Genomic DNA, 22,529 nt, shown 5'->3' on the forward strand with positions numbered 1-22,529 from the left:
CAGCTAATCAGGAATTAAGGTCTAAAGCCGTATGGAGAGTTAGCAGGGCCCATATTTACTCCATCTGTAGCCCACAAAGTCAGGTAGTTAAAGAAAGATCAAAGGCAGCTTAAAAACACTCTGGTTATTCTATAGCAAGAGAGAAAAAAAGCATCAACGCAAGTTGTTCTTCTTCTCTCTTTGGTGTAAGGAGAAGCTGCGGTGTGAGCAGCCGAGACACTCGGTCCAGAGATGGGAGATTGATGTAGATAATTCAGTGAAGCAGACGCACAACAGCTCGAGCTGCAAAAACTACAGGTGAAGAGTTTGATATAAAATACAGTTTAATACCAAAATATCTTCATTATATAAATATTGTGCAAAAGATGTAATGGAGGCTGGTTCTTTAGATTACATAATTGGCATCGTCCACAACATATGAAAATAATGAACAATACAAAAGCCCTTTTAAACAAACTGGCAGAATAAACCAGAAGACATAGATTCACACTGGAACAGTGCAAAAGTCGATTTGCAAAGGTTTAAAATAACACTCGGATTCACTGGGTTTAGTATACAAAATAAAATACAATCAGTTTTCAAGGGAACTGGAACTCGGTAACAGAGCTGCAATGAATTGAAAATCAGCAGATGAGTCTTGAATCAGACGAACAAAAAAACCATCACAACCTGTCAATAACCAAAAGTGATATGACAGACATGCTAACTGCTAATTGGCATAAAGCATAACATGATCCAGCCTTGTAGTAATGTTTGAAATGCATGAATTTTTTTAATGCATCCTTTTTTTGTGGAATGTCTCAGTGGCCTGGATTTAAAGACACACCAATGGTTTTATATGTTTAAGCCCATTAACTAATCACAAACACTTTACACCAGTGCTAACCATTTTCAAAGTATAATGTCACTTTTTAGAATCAAGATTTTCAACTTTCCAAAAACAGAATGAAAATAAACTCGTATAAAGACTGAGCACCTTCATTGTACATGAAACCTTGCTTGAAATAGCTAATTAATCACAGCAAAGATTTCACATTTATTTATCGATTACTTCATCAATTACTACTCTGTTGCTTGTCATAATAATTCAGTTGTAAGTTGGGTTCCTTGCTGGTGCCTTCATGGGCTTACTTATTTATAAAGTTAAATCCCCGCTCAGAAACCCACAACAAACAATAAACAAACACACATTTGGTTAAAAAAAGGAAAGGAATCTGTGAAGTAAAGCAGCTGTATCTCAAGTCTCAGTCTCAGATGTTGCAGTTTCCTGGTAGCATTTGAATGCATCAACAAGGAAGACTTTTTTAAAAGTTGCCATTAGATGACAGTATAATTTTGATTCGATCAAAATAATTAATCGATTACAGAATTAATACCAAATTTTCAGCAAATAGGATCACTGGAATGTCTCTGTAGATGGATTTAAATACTATATTGGCGTATTAATCTAAATCAGTGGCTGTGTAGAATCTAGGAAATTAATTTAAGTACTAAAGATGCATTTTGGAATTTTTCTTTTTTCTTTTGTATCGGGCCACAACATACAAACCCCCCAGTATGATCCTTTAAAGGAGAGGTCTGGTGATATTATATATCTACGAGAAAAAAAAAAACTAAACCAACAATGAATCGACCCTTTTACCAAGTATCAACTCTATATCCAATGTCTGATATATTTTATTAGTGCTCGTTTATCTAAACGACATTAGTGAGCCACACTGTTGCACTGGGAGACTTGTCTCTCCGTTACGATGAACATGGACTCTAGTTTAATTTGAATTAATGCCACATACACCGTCCTGTTGCTGTAAATACTCACTACGACATCACAACACCGAGTGTGGCTCAAAACAGGCCCCAGCAAATCCACAATTTACTCCTGTTTACTAAAAACTACAGTGTCCAACATATTTGTGACTCATTTTGAGACAAACTAACAGTAACACAAATATAGAATATCACCAGCTTTATCCTCCAGCTCCTCCAGAGTAAACGTGAACGTAGATGATTTGGTCACTGCTCACTTTAACGCAAAGGCGAGATTAAAGAATCGCTGTGAGCTCATTTGAAGTTGTAAGGCATATGTCACATTTAGCAACAGTTATTAAAAAGGCTTTGAGAAACACTTCTATGGTGATTATAACTATTGATAATACATGTATAAGCGTAGCATCACCTGCAACACTTCCAATTCAAGTTAAAGCATCTGTATTCAGTACGTGGAGCTTTCAGGTGCGTCAGCAAGCAAGTGCGATTAGGTGTGTATGAACGGAATGAGTGTCGGTGTGTGTGTGTGTGTGTGTGTGTGTGTGTGTGTACACATAATAAATATACACATACAGTATTAATACTTCCATGGTATATACGGGGGTGTTTACATTAAGTGTCAATATAGTATAAGTCAGAAATCGTCCCTGGCGTCTGTTCTTCCTCAGCGGGAGAATTTTCTGGGTCTGAACGGAGGAAGGACGAGCTGATGTGACGCCGTCCTCTCCTCCTCTATTGGAGCCAGCTCCTCTGCTGAGCCCCACTTCTTCTTGGAGTGGAACAACGATACCAGCTTCCTGTTCCTGTTCCGCTCCCGGGCCTGAGTGACTTGAAACTCTGGGAGCACAAGAAAAACATGTTGATTGATTTTAGGGAAAAACATAATTCACACATTAACCTCTAGTTACCTTGAAGCTGCAAGATTCTGTCTGCGATCGGAGCAGTTTTGAGAAAGCAGTTTTTATATTATAGATAGCAAAACTGAAATGTTGGGAGGCTCTGATGAGAAGAGAGAGATGAGATGAGATGAGATGAGATGAGGTGAGATGAGAATGTCTGCAGTAAAAATGAAGCTACAGCCAGCAGCTGGTTAGCTTAGCTTTGCATAAAGACTGGAAGCAGGGGGAAACTGCTAGCCTGGCTCTATCCAAAGCTACTAGCACCTATAAAGCTCAATAATTATGCATTTGTTTGTCTGCAGAAAACGACAAGTTGTAGTTTTACAGGGGGCTGGACTACTTCTTGGCTGAGAGCAGTAACTTCCTGGAATCTCCAGGAATATGCTTTTTTTATTTATTTTTTTCTTGGTAGGTGGATTCTGAACCTTTGGACAGGCCAGCTTTTTCCCGCTGTATCTAGTCTTGATGCTAAGCTAAACTAAGATAAACTAAGTTGACGGTAAATTTGTACTTGTCATTGTATTTGACATACAGACATGAGTGGTATTGATCTTCTCATTTATCTATTCTCATCTTTCACCAAGAAAATGAATAACATTTTCCAAAATGCTGAACTATTACTTCAAAGAAAAAAATGCTTATTTTATGTTTTAATTAGCCTTTTCTTCAGTTATTACAAAGACAACACAATTCAAAGGCTTTATCTAACTGGTCATGCAAAAGCCACAGTGCTCTCCTTATATACTGTAGCATTAATAAAACTGATGGTCATTCATTAAATCATTTATAATTCATCAGCAGAAGAATGAGGCACTCACGCAGCTCGCACTCTTCCTCTACACCCTCTGTCTCTTTGATGTTTAGGTATTGGCAGGCAAGATGGCCGCTGTAGTCCCTCAAGTTTTCTTTGGCACCTGATAAGAGTAAAATTAAATCTCTGAGCTTTCTCTCTGGCACCTAACACCGAAAGCTGTGAGGAAAAAAACTCATCATCCAAAGGTAAACAAAAATAACTGCATGAGATTGAAACCTGCTGTAAAGTAAAAATCATGTCTCTCACTCACTCCTACAGTGAATGGAGTAAATTATCTCTGTAACCAACAGTTTAAATGAAAGCAGTTTTTACCATATGTCCCTATGAGCAGGTCGAGAATATGTTGATGACCGTGTAACGCTGCAATGTGTAAAGGTGTGTACCCCTGCAGAACAAAAACAAGAGGAAGACAGAGGGAAACATGCATACAGAAAATTGAAAAACGTGTATTCTGAAGTACTTTTCAGGGACACTTGTGATGCAAACACACTTTCAACACTTCATTGACACATAAAAGACTTAGCAGTTTAAAACTCCCCTCAACACAAAACTTTGTGTTGTGTTGAGGTGAGTGACTGTGGCAAAGTGCTGAAAGGCTTTAGTACCTACCCCCTAGAGTTTCCCAGACCCAAAGGCAGCCAATGAAAACAGCATGGAGAAAAAAAAGTATACAAATTAGCAAAGGTTATGGAAACACCAGATAATGATAAAAACATAATTGCTTAGTAATTCACTGAAAATTGCATAGTTTTGGAGTTGTGCATGCTGGCACATAGACGCACTGTTTTGGGAAACAATTAACATGACATGACATGATTTATTAGCGGAGCACTCCTGCGGCCCAACAACACGTGCTGCTGTAATACATTTGCACAGCTGGATCTTCATAGAGATCATTTAGGGAACATTACATCACTGAAGGCCACACCAGAAAGGAACCGGCAGCCATGTTGTTGTCCTGTTGTTAGACCATTGAGATTAAGACAGATACTGTACATACCCGTCACCGACACTGGCAAAAGCCTGGATACTCACATGCTGCAAGGAAGAAGCATACCAAGAATAAATCGGTGTATGTTCGTGTCACAAGAAAAGCTAAATGCAACATAGGCTTAAAGGGGCGCTCCACTGATTTCACACACTAAGTTAAGACTCGTGGCTCCGGAGGCAGCTTTCTAAAGTCTATTAGTAACTGTATTAATTAATTTTGTTCTCACAGAGGAATTTATACGTGAGACATTTCTAATAGCAGGTGCTGTAGTGGATGCTGATTTGTCTCAACACCAAATGTACAGAGCATGTGACGGGCTCCGTGCTCTGGCTGCGATCAGGCTCCGTCATGGTTTCAATGTAAACAGGAAACATTTCAGAAGTGGAGCATCTGTTCATCAGCGGCCACATTTTATAATATTTATAATATAGTCCAGTGTTGTTTTAACCAAATAAATACAGCAGCTCATTTAGTGGCAGTAACAGATGCTCTTTGGCTGTATTTGAATATGAAAACTTTTTGACAGATCTTTGTCAGTTGGATTGCACACCTGCTAAGTTACGTGACTGAGTTTGATGATGGGTGTGGACTGAGTACTCAGGTAATAATGTAGTAATGACTACTGAGTTCTTGTGTGTTGTTGTTGTTGTTGTTTGATAAGAGAAAGGAAACATATATAAATGAGAACAACTGTGTTGTGCATTAAAACACAGTACAGACGACCACAGAGAGCAGGAGGACACTGAACAGTGCCTCCCCCTTCCTCCCTCATTTTTCTCCTTTTCTCTCTCTCACTGGCTTCGAACTTGAAAAATTAAATTAGCTGTGTATGTATGAAATGGACCCCACATTTTTTTCCCAGAAAGACAGTTAAGACATACTGAATGACCATTAGCAGTGAGTTACAGGAGGTAGTGGAACAGACACCAGTCTGGACTTCATGTCAAGTCTCTGGTTCTCCATGAAAGATGCTGAAAGTAGGATAATCGGGCACTAAAAGTCACGATATTTTTGGCCTCTGCTGCTTCGATTTTGTTTTGCACAATTCCCCCTGATTTATTGATGTGCAATACTAAACAGCTGGAGTGAAAAAATAAAATGAGAGGGAGACATGAGAGGCATCAATCTTCTCACCTAACTCTTGGCAAGAAACTGAATAAGTGCATCACTGGAGTGCCCCTTCAAAATCCTTGTGTAGCAAAGAAAGAAAAAAAAAAACTCACTGATTTGGTGTTGACGTCAGCACCAGCATTCATCACCAGAGAGGCCATGTCCTGGTTGCCATGTTTGGCGGCCCAGTGCAGAGCTGTCTGTGTGGAACAAAGAGAGAGTTATTCATAAAGTATCCACTACAGTTATCAGCCGTGGTAATTGATGTAGCATCATTACAAGTTGTCTAAGCTGAGCAGTGCAGCGTCTTATTGGCTGTGCGAGGGCGGAGGGCCAGCTGCGCACGAAGGGGAGTGGACGGATGGAGGGATGGTGAGAAAAAGGGATGGAGAGAAGGTTTCCTGCCATCTAACGGAGCCTAATTACAAAACAACACAGCACTGTGCCCACAGTCAGGGGGCCTGGCCGCCTGTCACCAGGGGGAAGATTGATGATGTTAGTGTGACCCGCAGAGGGGAGACCCACCCAGACATCACCGCACTACTGTCAGCACACGTCAAGGAGGGAAACAACCCCCCTCCCCCCTCCCTCCCAGAGATACACCCACATGTTCGCATGCTAAGATCCTCCAAGTGTGCGTAGATGTTAAAATAATAGACACGTGCATGAAGCAGAAAACTCGAGTCACATGCAAATGCAAACCACATCCACCTGTTTGACCAGAACTGTGATCTCCTGTTTTTCCTGCACACTTTAAGCTGCATAATTATGTGTTATCAACAGGTGAAAGCTGAGCGTCGGTGCAGATGTTGGCTAAGTTACCGCATGCGTCTGAGGTTGACCCCACAACTACATATTAACATTGGATAGATGAAAAGCTTATAACTTCTGTTAACTACACAGCTGGGGGGGGGGGGTCTTTAAAGAGCAAGATTAAACCTACTTTTCTTAGTTGTGGAGACGGAGGTTTTCACCCAGCAGCAGTAATATGGAACTTAAATGCATTTATACAATGATTTCTTTGTAAAATGCAGGTTCCATTAAGGAAGAAGTTCATTTTAAGTAAGATTCAGTGATGAAATGTAACCAGCCAAGTACATTGGCTGTACCTATACACAATTTTGAGCTACTTCTGCTTATTTCCATTTTCTTTTCTCTTTCTACTCTACTCTTCTACGCTACTATTCTACCACAGTTCAGATGGAAATATTGGACTTTTTACACTAAATTATTTATTTATTTGAAAGTTGTTACTTTGTAGATTAAGCTTTTACATTAAAAACATTCCTCATTAAGTTTTTAATTAATATTAGAACTAGCTCTACCTCAACAAGTTAAAACATTAACTTGCTGTGGATGGATCAAAAATAATTCTTTGCTCAGATAATGTAAATATAAATGAAGTTTGTTCACTGTCCATAAACCAGAAATGTCGCCTGCTGAGTTCATTTGTGAATATCATTCGCCATTCTCCATATATATATATATATATATATATATGTGTTGTTATATGTGTTGTTAGCGCTAAAAACGATCAGCTCCACCAGCAAAGCTGTTTGATGACACGGCGAGTTGAGACGATACCTGCTGAGTGTTTGCTGACACATTTACCATCTGGAAGATTTTATATAAACAGTTTAGACAGTTTCTGATGCTGTTGAGTCACAGAGCTTCAAAGCTTCTTTGTCAGAAAAATAAATACCTGGTGGTAGTTGAAAAGCCCAGAAGGAACATAATACATAACACTTTTCTCAAGGTGTCTCCTAAATCCTCACAGACTCTTCTAACATGAAAAAATGTTCTGTTTGCTGCACGATTGATTGTGTTAGGTTTTTTTTATGCATTTCCATATATGTAAGGGTATTTCCTAATCAGAACAAAGATGGATGCATGACAAGACATATGTCTTTGCTGAATTTATATAACACATATATGTTATGTTTGCCTTTATCAGTGTTACTCTCTATTATTTTATATTTTCATACTAAATAAGCAAAGAGATATTTAATGGATAGGAAGTACAGTCACAGCTTAAAACAACAGGTTTGAGGATTTGGAAATCCCCTCAGAACAGCTGTAATAACATGACCAGGCATTTATTTTACAGAGAAATGAATGCTTAGTTCTGTGACTTGAGTATAATGATAATAAAAGGGAGAAACAAACTGGGACTCTCGCACTGCTTGAACAGGACATAAGTCTGTTTGTGCTTAGGTGCTATGACGCTAATCGTAGTACAACAGGCCTGTCCCACAGCTGGCAAGAAAAAAAATATCTGCTTGAGTCCACTGACGGGACTGAGGAAGCTACATCTCTCTACGTCAGGCGTCTGGGGGACAGATTGTGATAGATGCTGTCTGGCTGGAGTATCTCCATCTCTTTTGTCTGTCCCCTGTCACATCTGAAGACAGATTGGCCAGAGGGCTGTTTGACGGGCGGCTCGGCGGGTCTCCCCGCGGACAAGAGTGATGGACGAGGCTGAACAGGATGCGGCGTCTTCCCTTCCTGCGCCTCCTCTCGTTTCTGTTTCTACCCACCGGGGTGACCCCCCACCTGTCCGATCACTCAGGGGGGACGGCTGTGTCCCCTCCATGTGAGGCAAGTGGCGGCTAGAGAGGGCTCAGATCACCAGGAGACACTGACCACTGCCATGGATGTGGAGGAAAGACAGAGAGAGGAGTGATGGGCTAATGATGTACTTACAAACTGTGTGGCAGAGGAAGTCCGTCACAGCAGGGATGGAGGCCCACGTCACCAGGAGGAGAGCAGGAAGAGAAAAACAGAGTGAGACTTTGGAGCGAGGACCATTTGCCTTAGGTGAAATATAGGTGTTCTGACTTCAACCTTTTAAACCACTGTTTGAAGATCATATCTATAAAACCACCTGATCCCGACAAACATTTGGTGAGAACAGGAAACACTTAAGTCCTCCCAGGATGAAGAGTAATCCCTTCAGTCCCGGCCAAACATGTGACTTAGAGCCTGGTGTTTGGTACACTTAGCTCAAAGTCAGAACATGACAAATGTAGATCAAATATAACGACTCCTGGTTTAAACGCCTTTGGTTCTCGTTAGTCTTGTAACTTTTTCTTTTTTTTTCTGATTGATGGTATCTCTGTGTGTTATCTGTGGAAAGGCATCCACCTCTGCTGAACATGCTGAACAGGGAAAGGCTGAAGGCTAAAGGGGAACATCAAAGAGGCCTGAGGGAGACTTAGCACCTTCCCAGGGACACAACCAGCATTGTTCTACAATTAATCCCAGCCTGCTCTATTACTTTCAGATTATCTTTAAGTGGGTGAAGTCTTTGTGGGGCATTAAGAGTCTCCTTAATCCCCCCCTCCCCTTCCCAATCTCCCTACACTTCAATGGCGGCCATGCTATCTTGTCCGGGTGGGGATGGCAGAGGCTTAGGGCCACTCTTAGAAGGTGGTCTGCCATGGCCACAGGACAGTGTGAGAACTGTGACACAGGGGAGGGACAACAAACATGAGCTCAAATCTCTTAAGCGCACAGGGAGACAAATAAAAGGATTTGGGTTGTCAGGGGGGCACAGGAGCTAAAAAGCTATCTTTCATAATCCTTTTGATAGTGGACCTTTGAAATGCATGATCTGGATGTTTTAACACAGGGTTCTCAGAATACTATTACAGGGAAAATCTCGACAGAATGAGCTTGTGAAAGTTACACAAGCAAAGCGCAGGTCTGAGAGCGAGGAAATCAGTTGATAAATAAAGAATCACAGATCTGAAATACGGTTTGTTGTTACCAAAGTGGTAAATAAACTTCCGTTCTGATAATCTAAGTTTTATTACACACAAGGTGCAGATAGAGGTATGAATGATGAAACTTACCCCCTAACAGGACGGTCATGGTCACAGTCAGCAGCATCAGAATGAGAAAATAAGAGGCTTTAAATCAGACAAAAATCATAGACAATGTCCAACACAATGACTTAATAATAATTCATATAATTACAGTTACATACAGTCTGTGCCACATCAAATACTCACTGAGGTGAAGTCCTGGTTTGAGCCCCCAAGAGAAGATATAAAAAAAAAAAAAAAAATACAAATTAATAATGATTTCAATCACATGAAATAGTTTTTATTAAAAAAGATTTTTTTTTACTTAGTATTTGTGATGCGTTTAAGGATAACAGAAGAGAATAGATGGTTGGTACATTAGTTAAAAACAATTAAAAGTGAAAAGCTTCACCCACATTAATATAAATAGATAAATATAAAGTGTCTCAGTGATTATGGCACGTGTAGATGTCCGTGGGGAACTTGCACAGGGATGATGAATGTTCCACCAGTAGTGTATTTCATTTTGCATGATTGTGTTGATTAAGAGTGCAAATGGTTTCAGGGAAAGAAACGGTTCATTAAGTCTAGTGGACGGAGTTTTGAACGACCTGTAGCGCCTGCTGGAGGGCGACAGGTCAAACAGGGTGTGAACAGTCCTTTACAACATCTCTGTGGCTGTGGAGAGGTAGCGGGTGTTGGTAATGTCCTTCCAGGGACGGTTTTTGAGACACCTCATGTCTGATTTGTGTTGTTTTGATTATTGGCGCCGTGAGTTTTGATCACATTGGGAACACACGCAACATTTCTACAACAAAGTCTGACGAGACAAGAGACCGAGCAGTGACACGATCAGATCAGGTTTTAACCCTCGTTGACCAAATAGTTCCAGGGACTGTGGAGCCAAAGGAACTTAAGTACGTACTTTAAACGTCTGTTTACTTTTCCATCACATCTGAAGACCAGTGATGATTAGGGAAATTAGATTGAAGACATAGGCGACACAGTTTTCACACACTGAAGAACATCAACACAGTGTTGTATTGTTCTTTGTATTTTAAAGTTGTGTGACTGGACGTAATGAATGATTTATAAAAAACATATTTTTGAGCGACAATTAAACAGTGTAATACAGAAGTTAAAAGAGTCTGGTATTGAAGATACTGTATCCTTGAAGGGATTTTCAACATTTTCATAACTTCATCATAACTTTTATTTTGAGCATGTTGAACAGTGATAAAGCATTGCTTCATAAATAAGTTTGGCTAACCTGGGTGTTAAAGCTTCTTGCCCCATCATACTTTGTGGTAGCAATATCGCCACGTTCCCAGATGTTATTATTACCTGCACATGGCCATAAATATGAAAACAGTATTTGTAATAAAGCTGAATTCTCCTTTAAGACGCAGAGCTACCTTCTTGTTCGCCAGCGAGGGGTCCTGTCTGAGCAGCTGAGAGAGGTCAGGGACTCGAGCGCCAGCAGCAGAGTAGATCCACTCCTTTTCTATAGGATCCAGCTAGTACAGAGAGAATGAGGGGGGGAGGGGGTCAGACAGGCACACACACACACACACACACACACACACACCCTACCATCCACATCCTGTTGTGTGCTCTTTTGATAGTGCTGAAGCTACAAACCTCTAATCCATTTCCTACAAACCACTGAGTCACAACCAACTGACACATTGTGGGAGACACCCATGATGACGCTGCACAGACTTCCAACAGTTAATACTTGAACTTCTGATTATGGCTTTTCTTAAAGCTGTCTCTAAAGCCACAGGAGAACCACAGGAAAAGACAGGAAAAGGACTTACGGCCACAGCAGCGGAGCCCATGCTGCCCGTACACTCCTCGTCCTGCTCCGACTCGGACTGAAAGACACAAAACAGGAGACGGACTTGTTGCTCAGTGGTGACAAGAAGCCGAACTGTGACTGTGACACAAGTTAACCGCACCGTATCGGTCATAATGCTCACTCAGCATGATCAAACATCACAGGGTACACACACTGCTGTGATGTTTTCCAGCTGACGAGACGTGACCAAAGGGTGTCAGACAGATAGAGAGAGGTAATGAGACAGCGAGGCAGAGGCGACACTTTCACACATAAGGGGTAATGAATAACAATCCAATTAACAATTAACCAAAAAACAACATGCCTACAGTCAGGCCATGTGCTTTCCTCATCATTTTAGTCTGAAGGGGTCGAGAGGAAAAACTCCACATAATGAGCACAGCCTTGTAGGAGTGTATAAAAGTGTCACTTTGGCTGATTTATGTTAGAGGGGAGAGTTTGTTTCTTCTTTCTTGCCTCTTTTGAGGAGAACCTGATTGCAAATTGTTCTCAGATCATCCAGAGACATGATGTTAAAACACTCAGCCCTTTCATGTCTCTTGCACAAACTGTCACATGTCAGCGTGCTGAACATGAAAAGTGGAGGGATTGTATTTATCCAGCTTCCACTCTGACACTTTTGGTGGAGACCAATAATAACTGGCAGAAAAAAATGGGGCATGTCGGACATGAAGGGAAAGACTGAACAAGGGGGTCAGGAATTCCACAAAATACCCTCTCAGCACTTTGTGTTGTTTCATAGTTATTTTAATTTGCTTTTTATGGCTGCAACTATTATTTTCCCAATTTATTTATCTGATTATTTTCTCAAATATTTATCTAGTCTTTGACATTTCAGAAAATACTGAAAAATAGCTTGTCACAATTTTCCAGAGCTCAAAGTGACATCTTGGTCATGTCTGACCAACAATCCCAAACCCACATGACGGAAAAAAGACGACGAAGCTGGAACTAGTGATTCTTTTTTGGCTTTCTTTGCCTCATAAATGACCTGAAGGATTAATTAATTATCAAAATAATTACATTGATTGATTATTTTAAATCTTAGGTAAATCGACTAACAGATTATTAACACAGTAACAGGGTTCACTAATTTCAAGAGCATTCTCAGAGTGAAAGGGGAAGTCAGATGACCACAGAGGTTAAATAATAATTAGATAACTAAACAAGATTAAGAGTCTACAGCCATGCTAAGAGCTCTGTGGCTACACTAAAGCACAGCAGCGCTGTGAGCTAAATGCTTTAGTCACACTGATAATGCTAATATGCTGATATTTAATTGCGAAATGTTCATGTTCACCGTCTTAGTTTTGTTAGCATTTGCTACATTTGCTGAGGCTCATGGGAAAGTCAGTTTGGCAGGTATTTGGTCAGAAGCTCAAATATTGGACAAACTGAAATTTTTGATCTAAAGGATGGTGTTAGATGAAAGTTTAAAGAATCATCAGAGTTATTATAGTTCATCCTGAAGAGAACACGAATGCCTGTAAAGACTTTCATGGAAAATTCCTGTGTAGTTGTTTCACCCAAAACCACAAAAGTCAGATACCAGGGAAAGACAACTCCCTCCCCCTGATATACGTGTATTTAAATTGAAGGAACCAGGATGTATCTGCCCCAGATAATGATCCTTCGTTTGGGAGCATTAACGATATTATTAACGACATTTCCTATCCAGCTTTGGCAAACTAGTTTACAGCCTCAGGTGTTCTGATTAATAATGTAACACTACAAAGCATCCAGGTAGCTCCTGTGATACGAAACAACTGTCATCACTAGGTGTCCTGAATACAGAGTTCACTGGTGTGACTAATACCTTAAGCAAACACTGTTAATCTCATTGCAGTGCTACATTAACACACGCCAGCATATTTCATCTGTCTGTTGCGCCGGCCATCAAGGAAAGCTGCATACCTTTCTCTGGGATGAATCTCAATCTCTTTAATGGGCACAAATGATTATTATCTTTCTAATGAGTTCCAACATGTTGCTGCTTAACATAATAACAGAGCACTTAATTTAAATGCAGATTCTGACCCCCCCACCCCATGTCCCCCATGGGGGCGGTACCCCCCCCCCCACTCAAATTCAACATACTGTTGGTTACAGATCCAGGTAATTTACTTAGCACCACCTGGTGGGTGACAGAGGAACCACTGGAGGGCAGGTACTGAGCACAAAGTCAGTGTTTTCTCCATCAGTGGTGCTAGAAGTTCTCAGATCTTTCACTTAAGTAAAAGAAGCAATACCACAGTGTAGAAACGCTCCAATACAAGAAACAGTCCATCGTAATGTACTTAAAGTACCAAAAGTAAAATGACTAATTTTGCTGAATGGCCCACTTCAGAATTCAGAATTTTGATGTTAATTTACAAGCATCAGTTTGTTCATTAGATGGTCTTAACTACTGTTCCACAGACTCTAGATCCTGCCTGGAATAAAAGCCTGGTGGTTTAATAAGTGCATATTTCAGTAGGCTGTTTGTCTCATGTGCCCCCACAGTCCTCCAGTACCTCCTCATCTACGTCACACTCCAAATGTGTTCTTTAAAATGGATTTTGAAGTGGATGTTACTCGACACTGCAAGTTGTTGGAATAATAATTTTTTTTTTAGACAAGACACAGGAGTCCTAGAACTGTTTAGTCTTGTTCTCTTTCACTTTTCTTTTTCAGTTGGTTTGGTCATGTTTGAATTCATATTACTGACACAACAATTACAGACAGAGTCTAATCTCATATTCTACACCTATCCATCTAAACCTAACTCTGCCTGAAACTACCAATTATTTTCCTTATGAACAAATCTGACGATTATTTTCTCAATTAGCACAAAGTGATGCCTTGAATAAGTTAAAACTTAAAGACATTCAATTTACTATCATAGAGGGATAAAAGGAGTATTCACATTCGAGAAGATGGAACCAGTTAATTGTTGATATTTTATCTTAGTAAATGGATTCATTGATTACCAAAATGATACCAGATTATTTTTCTGTGGTCAACTGTCAATTAATTACAGCAACGAGCAGCAACAAGCAGCAGCGTCATATTTCAGCCTTGTTTACTCAGAAAATCAAGTTCAAGACTTATATGCGATCTCTCATACGTACATTTGCTGGTAATTGGCTGTAAGCAGAATTAACCTCACGCAGGTGAGCAAAAAGCGACAGTGTTGCTGCTCCACACCAGCAGGTACAAGCCCATATTTAACCTTTGTCTCTCAGTCAGGCAAATTGTCACCTTTGACCCTGAATCTTTGTCCAGCTCATCCTCCGCGCTGCTTTGCACTGAGGGTACCTGGATACGGATGATGGGAGGCTGCAGAGGAGTGACTGCTCCTGTGTGCTGGTCCTACAGGAGCACAGACATCATGGGCTATAAACTCAATCTTTCTCTGCTCTGAATGTTCACAGGCCAAACATTCAGCTGTGTCAAGTGCTGGCTGAGGTCAACAGCCTCTTTTCTTTCCCTCCACCATCTGGGTGTGGATAGATAATGTTTACTTTAGAGCCTGTTTGAACAAATCATGTGTGAGGACGTTAAACCGGTGGCATGAAACATGTTAATCTTTCAAATCTTATGGTTAAATGCTCGTGTTTTATTGCAGGAACAATATGTAAAAGTACTTCTAGAGGATTACTGTGCATTAAACCGGCGCATAGTGTTTATTTTCACAACAGTCAAGTGCTTTAATGCATTAGTTTTACACATATCTGCCTTTTATGTAAAGACGTAAGCCCTTTGACCTTCCCTTTCTTCTCTGAGCGGCTAACTTAGATTTGCCCAAGCAAAAGAGCTTTTTCTTTTTTTCTTGTTCCACAGTGTTGCTCTGTGTAAATGTCTACGCCACAGGGCCATCATTAAATGCTGACACATGCTCGGAGAGAAAAGGCACCAGTGTACACCAACAAAGACGGTCTTGTATAGAGATAAACACGTCACTCACATGAAGAGTAAACATGGTGTCCTGGGGCCGTGGCTCATTCACAGAGTTGCATTTCAGCATCCAGTGTTGTTGCTGAATCATCCCAGCTCTCCACACAGTTTAATTTTCTTTTTTTTTTTTTTTTACAAAGAAAATAGAAAAACAAGTTGATTTCATATTCACCTCTGCAGCACCCTCGGGCTCCCCACATGACATCAGCTCATCCTGTTGTTCCTTGTGGTGGGGAGGAGAGGTCTTCGTCGTCGTCGTCGAGGCGTCCGTTGCGTCCCACTGTGCAGTGGCCGTTGTCCTGGCTGGGCTCAAATGTTGATGTTTGGTGTCGCGCTCCTGCAGCAACTGCCTGTATTTCTTCTTTAGGACGAGGTACTTCTCACCCTGCGACAGTCAGAAAGCACAGTATGCCTTAGAGAAGCAGAAAAAAGTCTGAATGTTGTTGCGTTATTTGCGTGCTGCACACTAGAAGTCATCAGAGTAACTGTGTCGTTTTTTTGTTTTTTTTATGCATTTATCCTGGAATGTGAATTATATCTCTTTATTTTAAAGCGACAGCAGTACCTCACATGTCTAATGCCCTTTGAATCCAGTTATTCAGATGTCACATCAGGTTAGTTGCACATAAACTAGTTTCTAGCATCAGTGGATTACAAACTAATAAACCTAGCCCCATTTACATTTTCAAGTATTAATTACCTTTTAAATGGTTCATGTAATGTAAAATTTGTAGATATTTTATTATTAACATCTTGTATATGTGATTTAGTCAATTATCAATGTTTTTATGCAGAAATCAAAAAGAAAACTCAACATAACTCATAGTTTGACAAGCAGATTGATGCGACTCTAATATCTATCTTTAAAGTGTGAAGCTACAGCCTGGAGCTAATTAGCTTAGCTTAGCTTATCACAAAGACTAGAAGCAAGGTGGACATGTCTTGTCGGTATGTACATGAGAAGATGACTCTCACATCTATATGTCCCGTTCAGTTTTTTTTTTTTTATCCTTGGAAGTCTGACAAATGTAAAGAATGCATTTCCTCTCTCATAAACCATTTGCAAAGCTGATATTTCAAGTATTTATATCCTGCATTTTTTAAATGAATGTGTGCTAGGTAGCAGTCTTCTTTCGTTGGTATATTGCTGTAATTCTTAGTGCAATCCATCATCATCCTGAAGGTCATTGTAATAACGTGAGGATCCTGCAGGGCTGTCCTTGTTACAGCACAGAGTTTTACATTTGTACACAAACACAAATGTAAAAGAACAAATTGGTGTTTTATGATTTAAACAAATCAGATGTGTTGCGTTTTAGAGGTACTGGTAGGAAGATTTTATTTAGCAAGTCTTTGTGCTAAGCTAAACTAGAAGTTTATAGACAGATATGAGAGTGGCAGAGATCTAATGCAAGAAAGCAAATAAAAGCATAATTTCTCAAAATGTCAAACTATTCCTTTAAGAAAAGATTGAAACAATTTCAAAACTAAAAACCAGTCCACACATAATAACTCAACTGAATCTGGAGAGATTAGTTTGGCAGTAACATTCTGTGGTAGTGTCAGAATGTGAAAATCTTTCATAAAGATAGTTTCAAGGAAAATGAAAACAGCAGCTGCACTCCCTCAGGGGAAACCAGTTCTGCAGAAAAAGACATCGGATGACTTCTTATTATGTCATGATAGTTAAACTGAAACAACCACTGATCATAGTGAAACAGTTGTGTTGTTATGCCTCAGTGCAGAAAATATAAATAGAGAAAACAGGGGAGCAGAGCTTTTCCCACAAAAGGTAAAAATATTTTAATAGCTTACTCACATTCTCTGACTTCACCACAGCGATCCGGTCAATGATGAGCTTGAACTCCTCTCTGTATTTAGCTGCAGGGAAAAATATTTGACATGAAAAACTGAAAACGAAACATAGCTTTTAATAGCTCACATACTGTAAGACTTTGACATGAGAGGGTCCAGTACCCACATTGTCAATCTAGGGCACAAAGAAATGGAACACACTCAGCTCAGCTGGTTTAAGTGGGTGACAGACATAAACAGGGATAAAAGAGCACAAAGTACAAGAAGTGAGAGAAACACATGAAGTATTTCCAGATAGAGACACGGCTAGAATGTACAATGTATTCGGAAAGTCTTCAGACCCCTTCAGTTTTTATTATGTTGCACATTATGCAAAAAAATAAAACTAAAAGAATTCCCTCATCAATCTAAACTATATAAACACCCATAATGACAAAGTGAAAACATAATTGAAATATCACATTGACATAAGTATTCAGACACTTGAAATTTAGCTCAGGTGCCTCCAGATTCTCTTGATCATCTTTGAGATGTTTCTACACCTTGATTGGAGTCCACCTGTGGTAAATTCAGTGGCCTCCATAATTCTTAAAAGGAAGAAGTCTGGAACAACCAGGACTCTTCCTACAGCTGATCGCCTGGCCATACTGAGCAATTAAGGGAGAAGGGCCTTGTTAAGGGAGGTGACCAAGAACGTGATGGTCACTGTGGCTGAGCTCCAGAGATCCTGTGTGCCCAGACGAAGCCTCTCCTCAGTGAAGGTTTGCAAAAAGAAAAACAGCTAAAGGACACAGAGATCGTGAGAAACAAGATTCTCTGCTCTGATGAAACCAAGATTGAACTGTTTGACCTTAATTCTAAATGTCATGTCTGAAGGAAACCATACATGTTGTCCTTCTGTCATTGTGGGGTATTGTTTGTAGATTAATGAGGAAAAGAAATCATATTTTTTTTAATTTTAGCATGAGGCTGCAACATAACAAAGTGTGAAAAGATGCAAGGCTCTGACTACTTTTGAATGCACCGTATTAGTGCCTGTTTACAATACTGTAGATGTGTGGTTTGTGAGTGACAGTCTGCTGGATGAGCTGCTGGTTTTTATTTCTTCATGTGAGGTTAGATGAGGCAGGAAGAGGAACAAAGTGTGCTCCAGCATACACTTGGCTGACCAAGCTAGATGTAGCTCACATTGCAGGAAAACAGTTGCTTCAACAAAAAAGCCACTGCAAGATGAGCTAAGGAGAGAAAAAACAGGATCCCCTCCAGTGTGAGCAAAGACACGAGCCGATCTTAGTGCATCCCCAAAGACAAAAACCTGAGTCACGTTAAATCTTTCCTATGGGAACCAAACAAGCTACAGCTGACGAGCCGATAGAGCTCATCAGATAAAGCCTTCTGTCTTTGTTTACACCAGTGAGCAGATATTCAGACGCGTGCAGATTGTGTGATTAAGAGCTGTTTCTCAGTGTAGACTCCCTGATTAACAAACAGCCAGTTCAGCTACGCAAGCACAACAATTTTCCAGGCGTAGGTATTCCATTCATGCCTAGGTGTACATGGGCATGCCGCTCAGGACAATTGGAAGTGTTTCCTTTTCCTGATGTGCACGGAAAGAACATTTGTAGTGAGGTAGCCGCTCGGCTCACAATCACAACAACAGGAAATCCAAAGGAAGCTGCCACTTACATCTGTCTCAACAAAAGAATTCTTTGCTTAGCACAGTGAGTAGCACTGTAGATGTGCTAGTTAATTATTAGCCAGAGGACTGCCAAAACAAGCAACTCGCACAAACACACACGTGCACGAAGCGCAACCCCCTCACCCCCCCCCAAACACGGCTACACTTCCCAACCATGCCCCAGTTTTCCAATCTGATGAAAAAAGCGAGCCCATTAGAGGTCCACATCCAGTCATGCATGTGGACTTAATTATGATTAAAACGCTATCATCACAATTACGACATGAAAAGCTGCAACCACATGCTACGACAGACTTTAAATATGTGGGAAGCACTTTTCTAATTGGACGGCCATGTCAGATGGCTGATGAGTATCAAGGTTGCTCTATAAACCTCTGTCAACAACTGCAGTGCTGACATAGCATCTGGACTGTACATGCTGGCAACTGCAATCCAAGGTCACTTTGTATAATCAGTCTGGGAGGTTAAAATATGTTTGTATTTCAGGCAGTGCCAAAGGTAAAGGTGCAGCTGAGAGGATCAATGATGAATCATTACAAGCTCATTATTTGTTTTCTGGGCCAAAAAAAAGAAAAGTTAAACAGTTAAACAGCAAATATTCTGTGATTAGTCAGTAGACACACCTCGCTAAAGCAAATGCAGGCTAATAACAGCCCTGCAATTCATTTCTGTGCATTCCACTTTACAGCTACATAACCTTTGAAATACGTTATAACACAATCAGCCTGTTACAAACACCAACAAGCAATTCATAAGCAAATTCAATATTGTTCTGCTAATATACTCAGCTACATGACAATATCTATTTTAAATTTGCTTACATTAACTAACTTTAGCTAACAATATTGAGTCTGTTAAAACAGCCAAGCAGAAAACAACAAACATGTCTTCTGCTGATTGTGTTTACTCTTTTATTAACTTTTGTAATAAGTCACTTAAATGTAAAATGCTAAAACTTAGTAGTAGAGACGAGTCAGCAAACTGGCTCAGTAATGTCAATTATGGCAATAGCTATCCAAAGATTGCTAACATCGGAGCTGCAGCTAACGATTATTGTTTATTAAATAATACAAAGAAACACAAACTGACCACAAAGGGATGCAAAATGACTACGAATGATGCAAAAAGACCACAAAGAGACATAAAACAACCACACGGTGTTGCAAAACGGCGAAGACCTACAACATGACTTTGTAGTCATTTTGTCTTTGTTTCCATCTGGGGATCTTGGTCCTATATCGGGGGTTGGGGGGCCTTTTACCTGTGTGTCTTCATGGGCCCGTTGTGTCATAATCCATCCATCGCCACCAATAGCTACATTATATGGTCAGATTAGCAGCAAAACACTTGATGTATTAGCTAAGCAATATTATGTTTAATTGCTCATAACTACAACCTTTAATTTTTAACAGTAAGATTGTGTTACTCCTTTTAATAACTTGCATATTCTGGCTTTAAATTGTGATTTATTACAGAATTGTGTAATTTGATGGCTTCAATTTTAGTAAGGTGTGGCCTACCTAGCAAAGGTGCAAAAAATAAAAAAAGCACATGTATACATAGTTACTCCCAAAACCATTTGTCAGTAGAAATATGGGAAGTACTTTGGTGTTGGCTATGATTCAGGACAGGATTGCACAAGCACAAGTACAGTTTGTGGGTGGAGAAGAACAGCAGAGAAAGGTCAGCCACACAGTGGAACACCCTTTACAGCTAATACAGTGGTCCTGGCCTAAGATGTTTGGGAAAAGAGAAATTTGAATCATTCCTCATTTTGCTGAGGGATCACAGGTTCTGCCTGAGGAGCCACAGGGCCTTCGTGTGACATATATTTAGGTGATGGGTTGGTTCAGGTCCCTCTCTGCTCAGTTACAACTGGCCTGAGGGAGGAAATGACACAATTCCTGCTGAAACTGTAGATCTATGGAGGGGCTTTTAATGCAAACCAGATGTCTGCTTTACAACAGAGAACAATGCAAGGACATACAAGTCGTTTGCTAAAGCTGGGCTGGGGACTGTTGCGTTTAATAAATGAATCATAGGCTATTTGTACAGGCTGGCAAACACGAGGTCAGTTGATATTTGTGCCATCCCACGGACAGTACCGACCAGTACCGGAGCCGATGCCGCATGACCACTCTCACACTTTCCCCCCGTTTTCGGGTTAATATTTCTCATCAAGCTGAATCCACGATAGAACGGCTCGCTACTTACCACGTAACTGCAAGTCACTATGGCCAATAAAAGGCTTAAATGTCTTCAGCATGTCTGCATTTTTGACTCTGCCTGAGTTGCCTCCGGTGGAGTAGAAATAATCCAGCAGCGACTCTTCGCTCACTTCACCCATCTCAGCTCAGTGTCTGTAAACGTCTCTGTAACGACCTGGATGGGTTTGTGATGAGATGTATTTTCAGATCTCTTAGTATTTCTCACTCAGCCATTACGCGCTCCTCTTGGCTAATTTGTTATAGTGCATGTCTGAACTTCACTCCACCCAGACGAGCTGACCACTGCTGCGCCTCCTCCTGTTAACCCTTTACAGACACGCAGCTCACGCAGCTCACGCAGCTCACGCAGCCTCTGCTGCACGATGTGAGTTTCTTTCAGCACAAACGTTTCTGTTTTGCGTTTATTTTTGTGTGTTTTCTTTTTTTTTCCAGCGATATTTTTCATTCAGTAGCTGTGAAAATGCACTAAGCCACATCTAAAGCCTGAGCTCGTCATACTAATTTTTTTAAGTGTTCGTGAACATCTCATATCCATATACTTCTCAAAAAGACATATTTGTATTTTAGGAAAGTCAAGTATAGTATTGAGGTATTCTAGTATTTCCATCTTCTTCTATTTAACTACATTTCACTGGGAGTATTGTACTTTATACTCATTTACAAGTGTTGAACACCTTTAGCTACAAGTTTCACTTCATGATAACTAATATTTTTCACACAGCAGATATGATGAGCTTAAAATCATGATGTATGTTCATATATTAACGAGACAACATTATGTAAAATAGTTAGAATTATCTCCACCTCAACCAGCTGCAACATTAAAATACTACTTTCACATGAATGCACAAATAATAGTAATACAGTAAAGTAATATATGACAATAAAATGGTCTGGAAGGGGCTATTCTATGAGAACTCTTTAAGAGGTTGTTTACATTGCATTATTTCTGCAGCCTTACAGTATTTATAAATGTAATAATAATAATAATATTAATTTATTGTAATGATACATTAGTTTTGATACTTAACATAAATTTTGCTGCTAATATTTCCTTTTTTCAGTTAAGTCAAATGCTGAATGTAGTATTTCTACTTATTTACTTATTTATTTCCACTTTTACTTCAGTAAAAGATTCAAATACTTCCTTTACCACTGAAATTATTAGAGGAATACTGTTGAAAAATGTTGCAGTAGGCTGATATAACTATAACAAGCAAAAATCTGGCAAAAACACTTTTCCTTCACACAGTGGTGGAAAGTATTTAAGTGCTTTCGCTCAAGTACTGTATATTTGGAGGTACTCTAGTATTTAGTATTTGGGAAACACATGTTGGACAGGGTGTGCTCAGACTAACCTTGACGTGACTCTTATCAATTATTTGTCCCACAAGAGACTTTGCAGAATGAAAACAGGTTTTTTTTACAGTTTTCTTTGTTGTATCTAGTTGGGTAAATACATTTACCAACCTTTAGGGCAGGTTTTCTTTTTTTTCTAGTTTATGGTATGGAGATGGTCTACAAACCCCAGTTTGAACTAAATAAGAACTACATTCACTTTTCATGGTGAACATTATCGGTTAAAGAACTGAAAAAAAACCCA

At 40.0% G+C, this 22,529-nt stretch overlaps 1 protein-coding gene across 1 annotated transcript; it reads right to left on the reverse strand.

Moving 5' to 3' along the window:
* Positions 1 to 305: 305 nt before the first annotated feature.
* LOC111644219 (uncharacterized) lies at positions 306 to 21,192 on the reverse strand. Its single transcript, XM_087170063.1, has 12 exons — positions 20,913 to 21,192; positions 17,004 to 17,065; positions 15,357 to 15,569; positions 11,208 to 11,264; positions 10,803 to 10,904; positions 9,595 to 9,606; positions 9,436 to 9,438; positions 5,695 to 5,781; positions 4,790 to 4,795; positions 3,793 to 3,865; positions 3,485 to 3,580; positions 306 to 2,604 (listed from the first exon to the last, which is right to left on the reverse strand). Exons 1-12 carry the CDS (start codon positions 21,043 to 21,045, stop codon positions 2,432 to 2,434), a joined length of 1,017 nt encoding a protein of 338 aa, XP_087026189.1. The 5' UTR covers positions 21,046 to 21,192; the 3' UTR covers positions 306 to 2,431.
* Between the last annotated feature and the right edge of the window lie 1,337 nt (positions 21,193 to 22,529).

The sequence above is a fragment of the Seriola lalandi genome, unplaced genomic scaffold (assembly GCF_002814215.2).
Source record: "Seriola lalandi dorsalis isolate HSWRI2012SDOR001 ecotype SW California unplaced genomic scaffold, Sedor1 jcf7180002054927, whole genome shotgun sequence".
Taxonomy (NCBI): domain Eukaryota; kingdom Metazoa; phylum Chordata; class Actinopteri; order Carangiformes; family Carangidae; genus Seriola; species Seriola lalandi.

What these genes read in the sequence shown, in the direction of transcription:
- LOC111644219 (XM_087170063.1), bottom strand. Translation starts at nt 21,045, where the DNA reads ATGGGTGAAGTGAGCGAAGAGTCGCTGCTGGATTATTTCTACTCCACC. An exon ending in TAGTGACTTGCAGTTACGTG is followed by an intron (nt 17,066 to 20,912) that starts GTAAGTAGCGAG and finishes TTTTCCCTGCAG; the next exon opens with CTAAATACAGAGAGGAGTTC. An exon ending in AGAGGAAGAGTGCGAGCTGC is followed by an intron (nt 2,605 to 3,484) that starts GTGAGTGCCTCA and finishes TTGTGCTCCCAG; the next exon opens with AGTTTCAAGTCACTCAGGCC.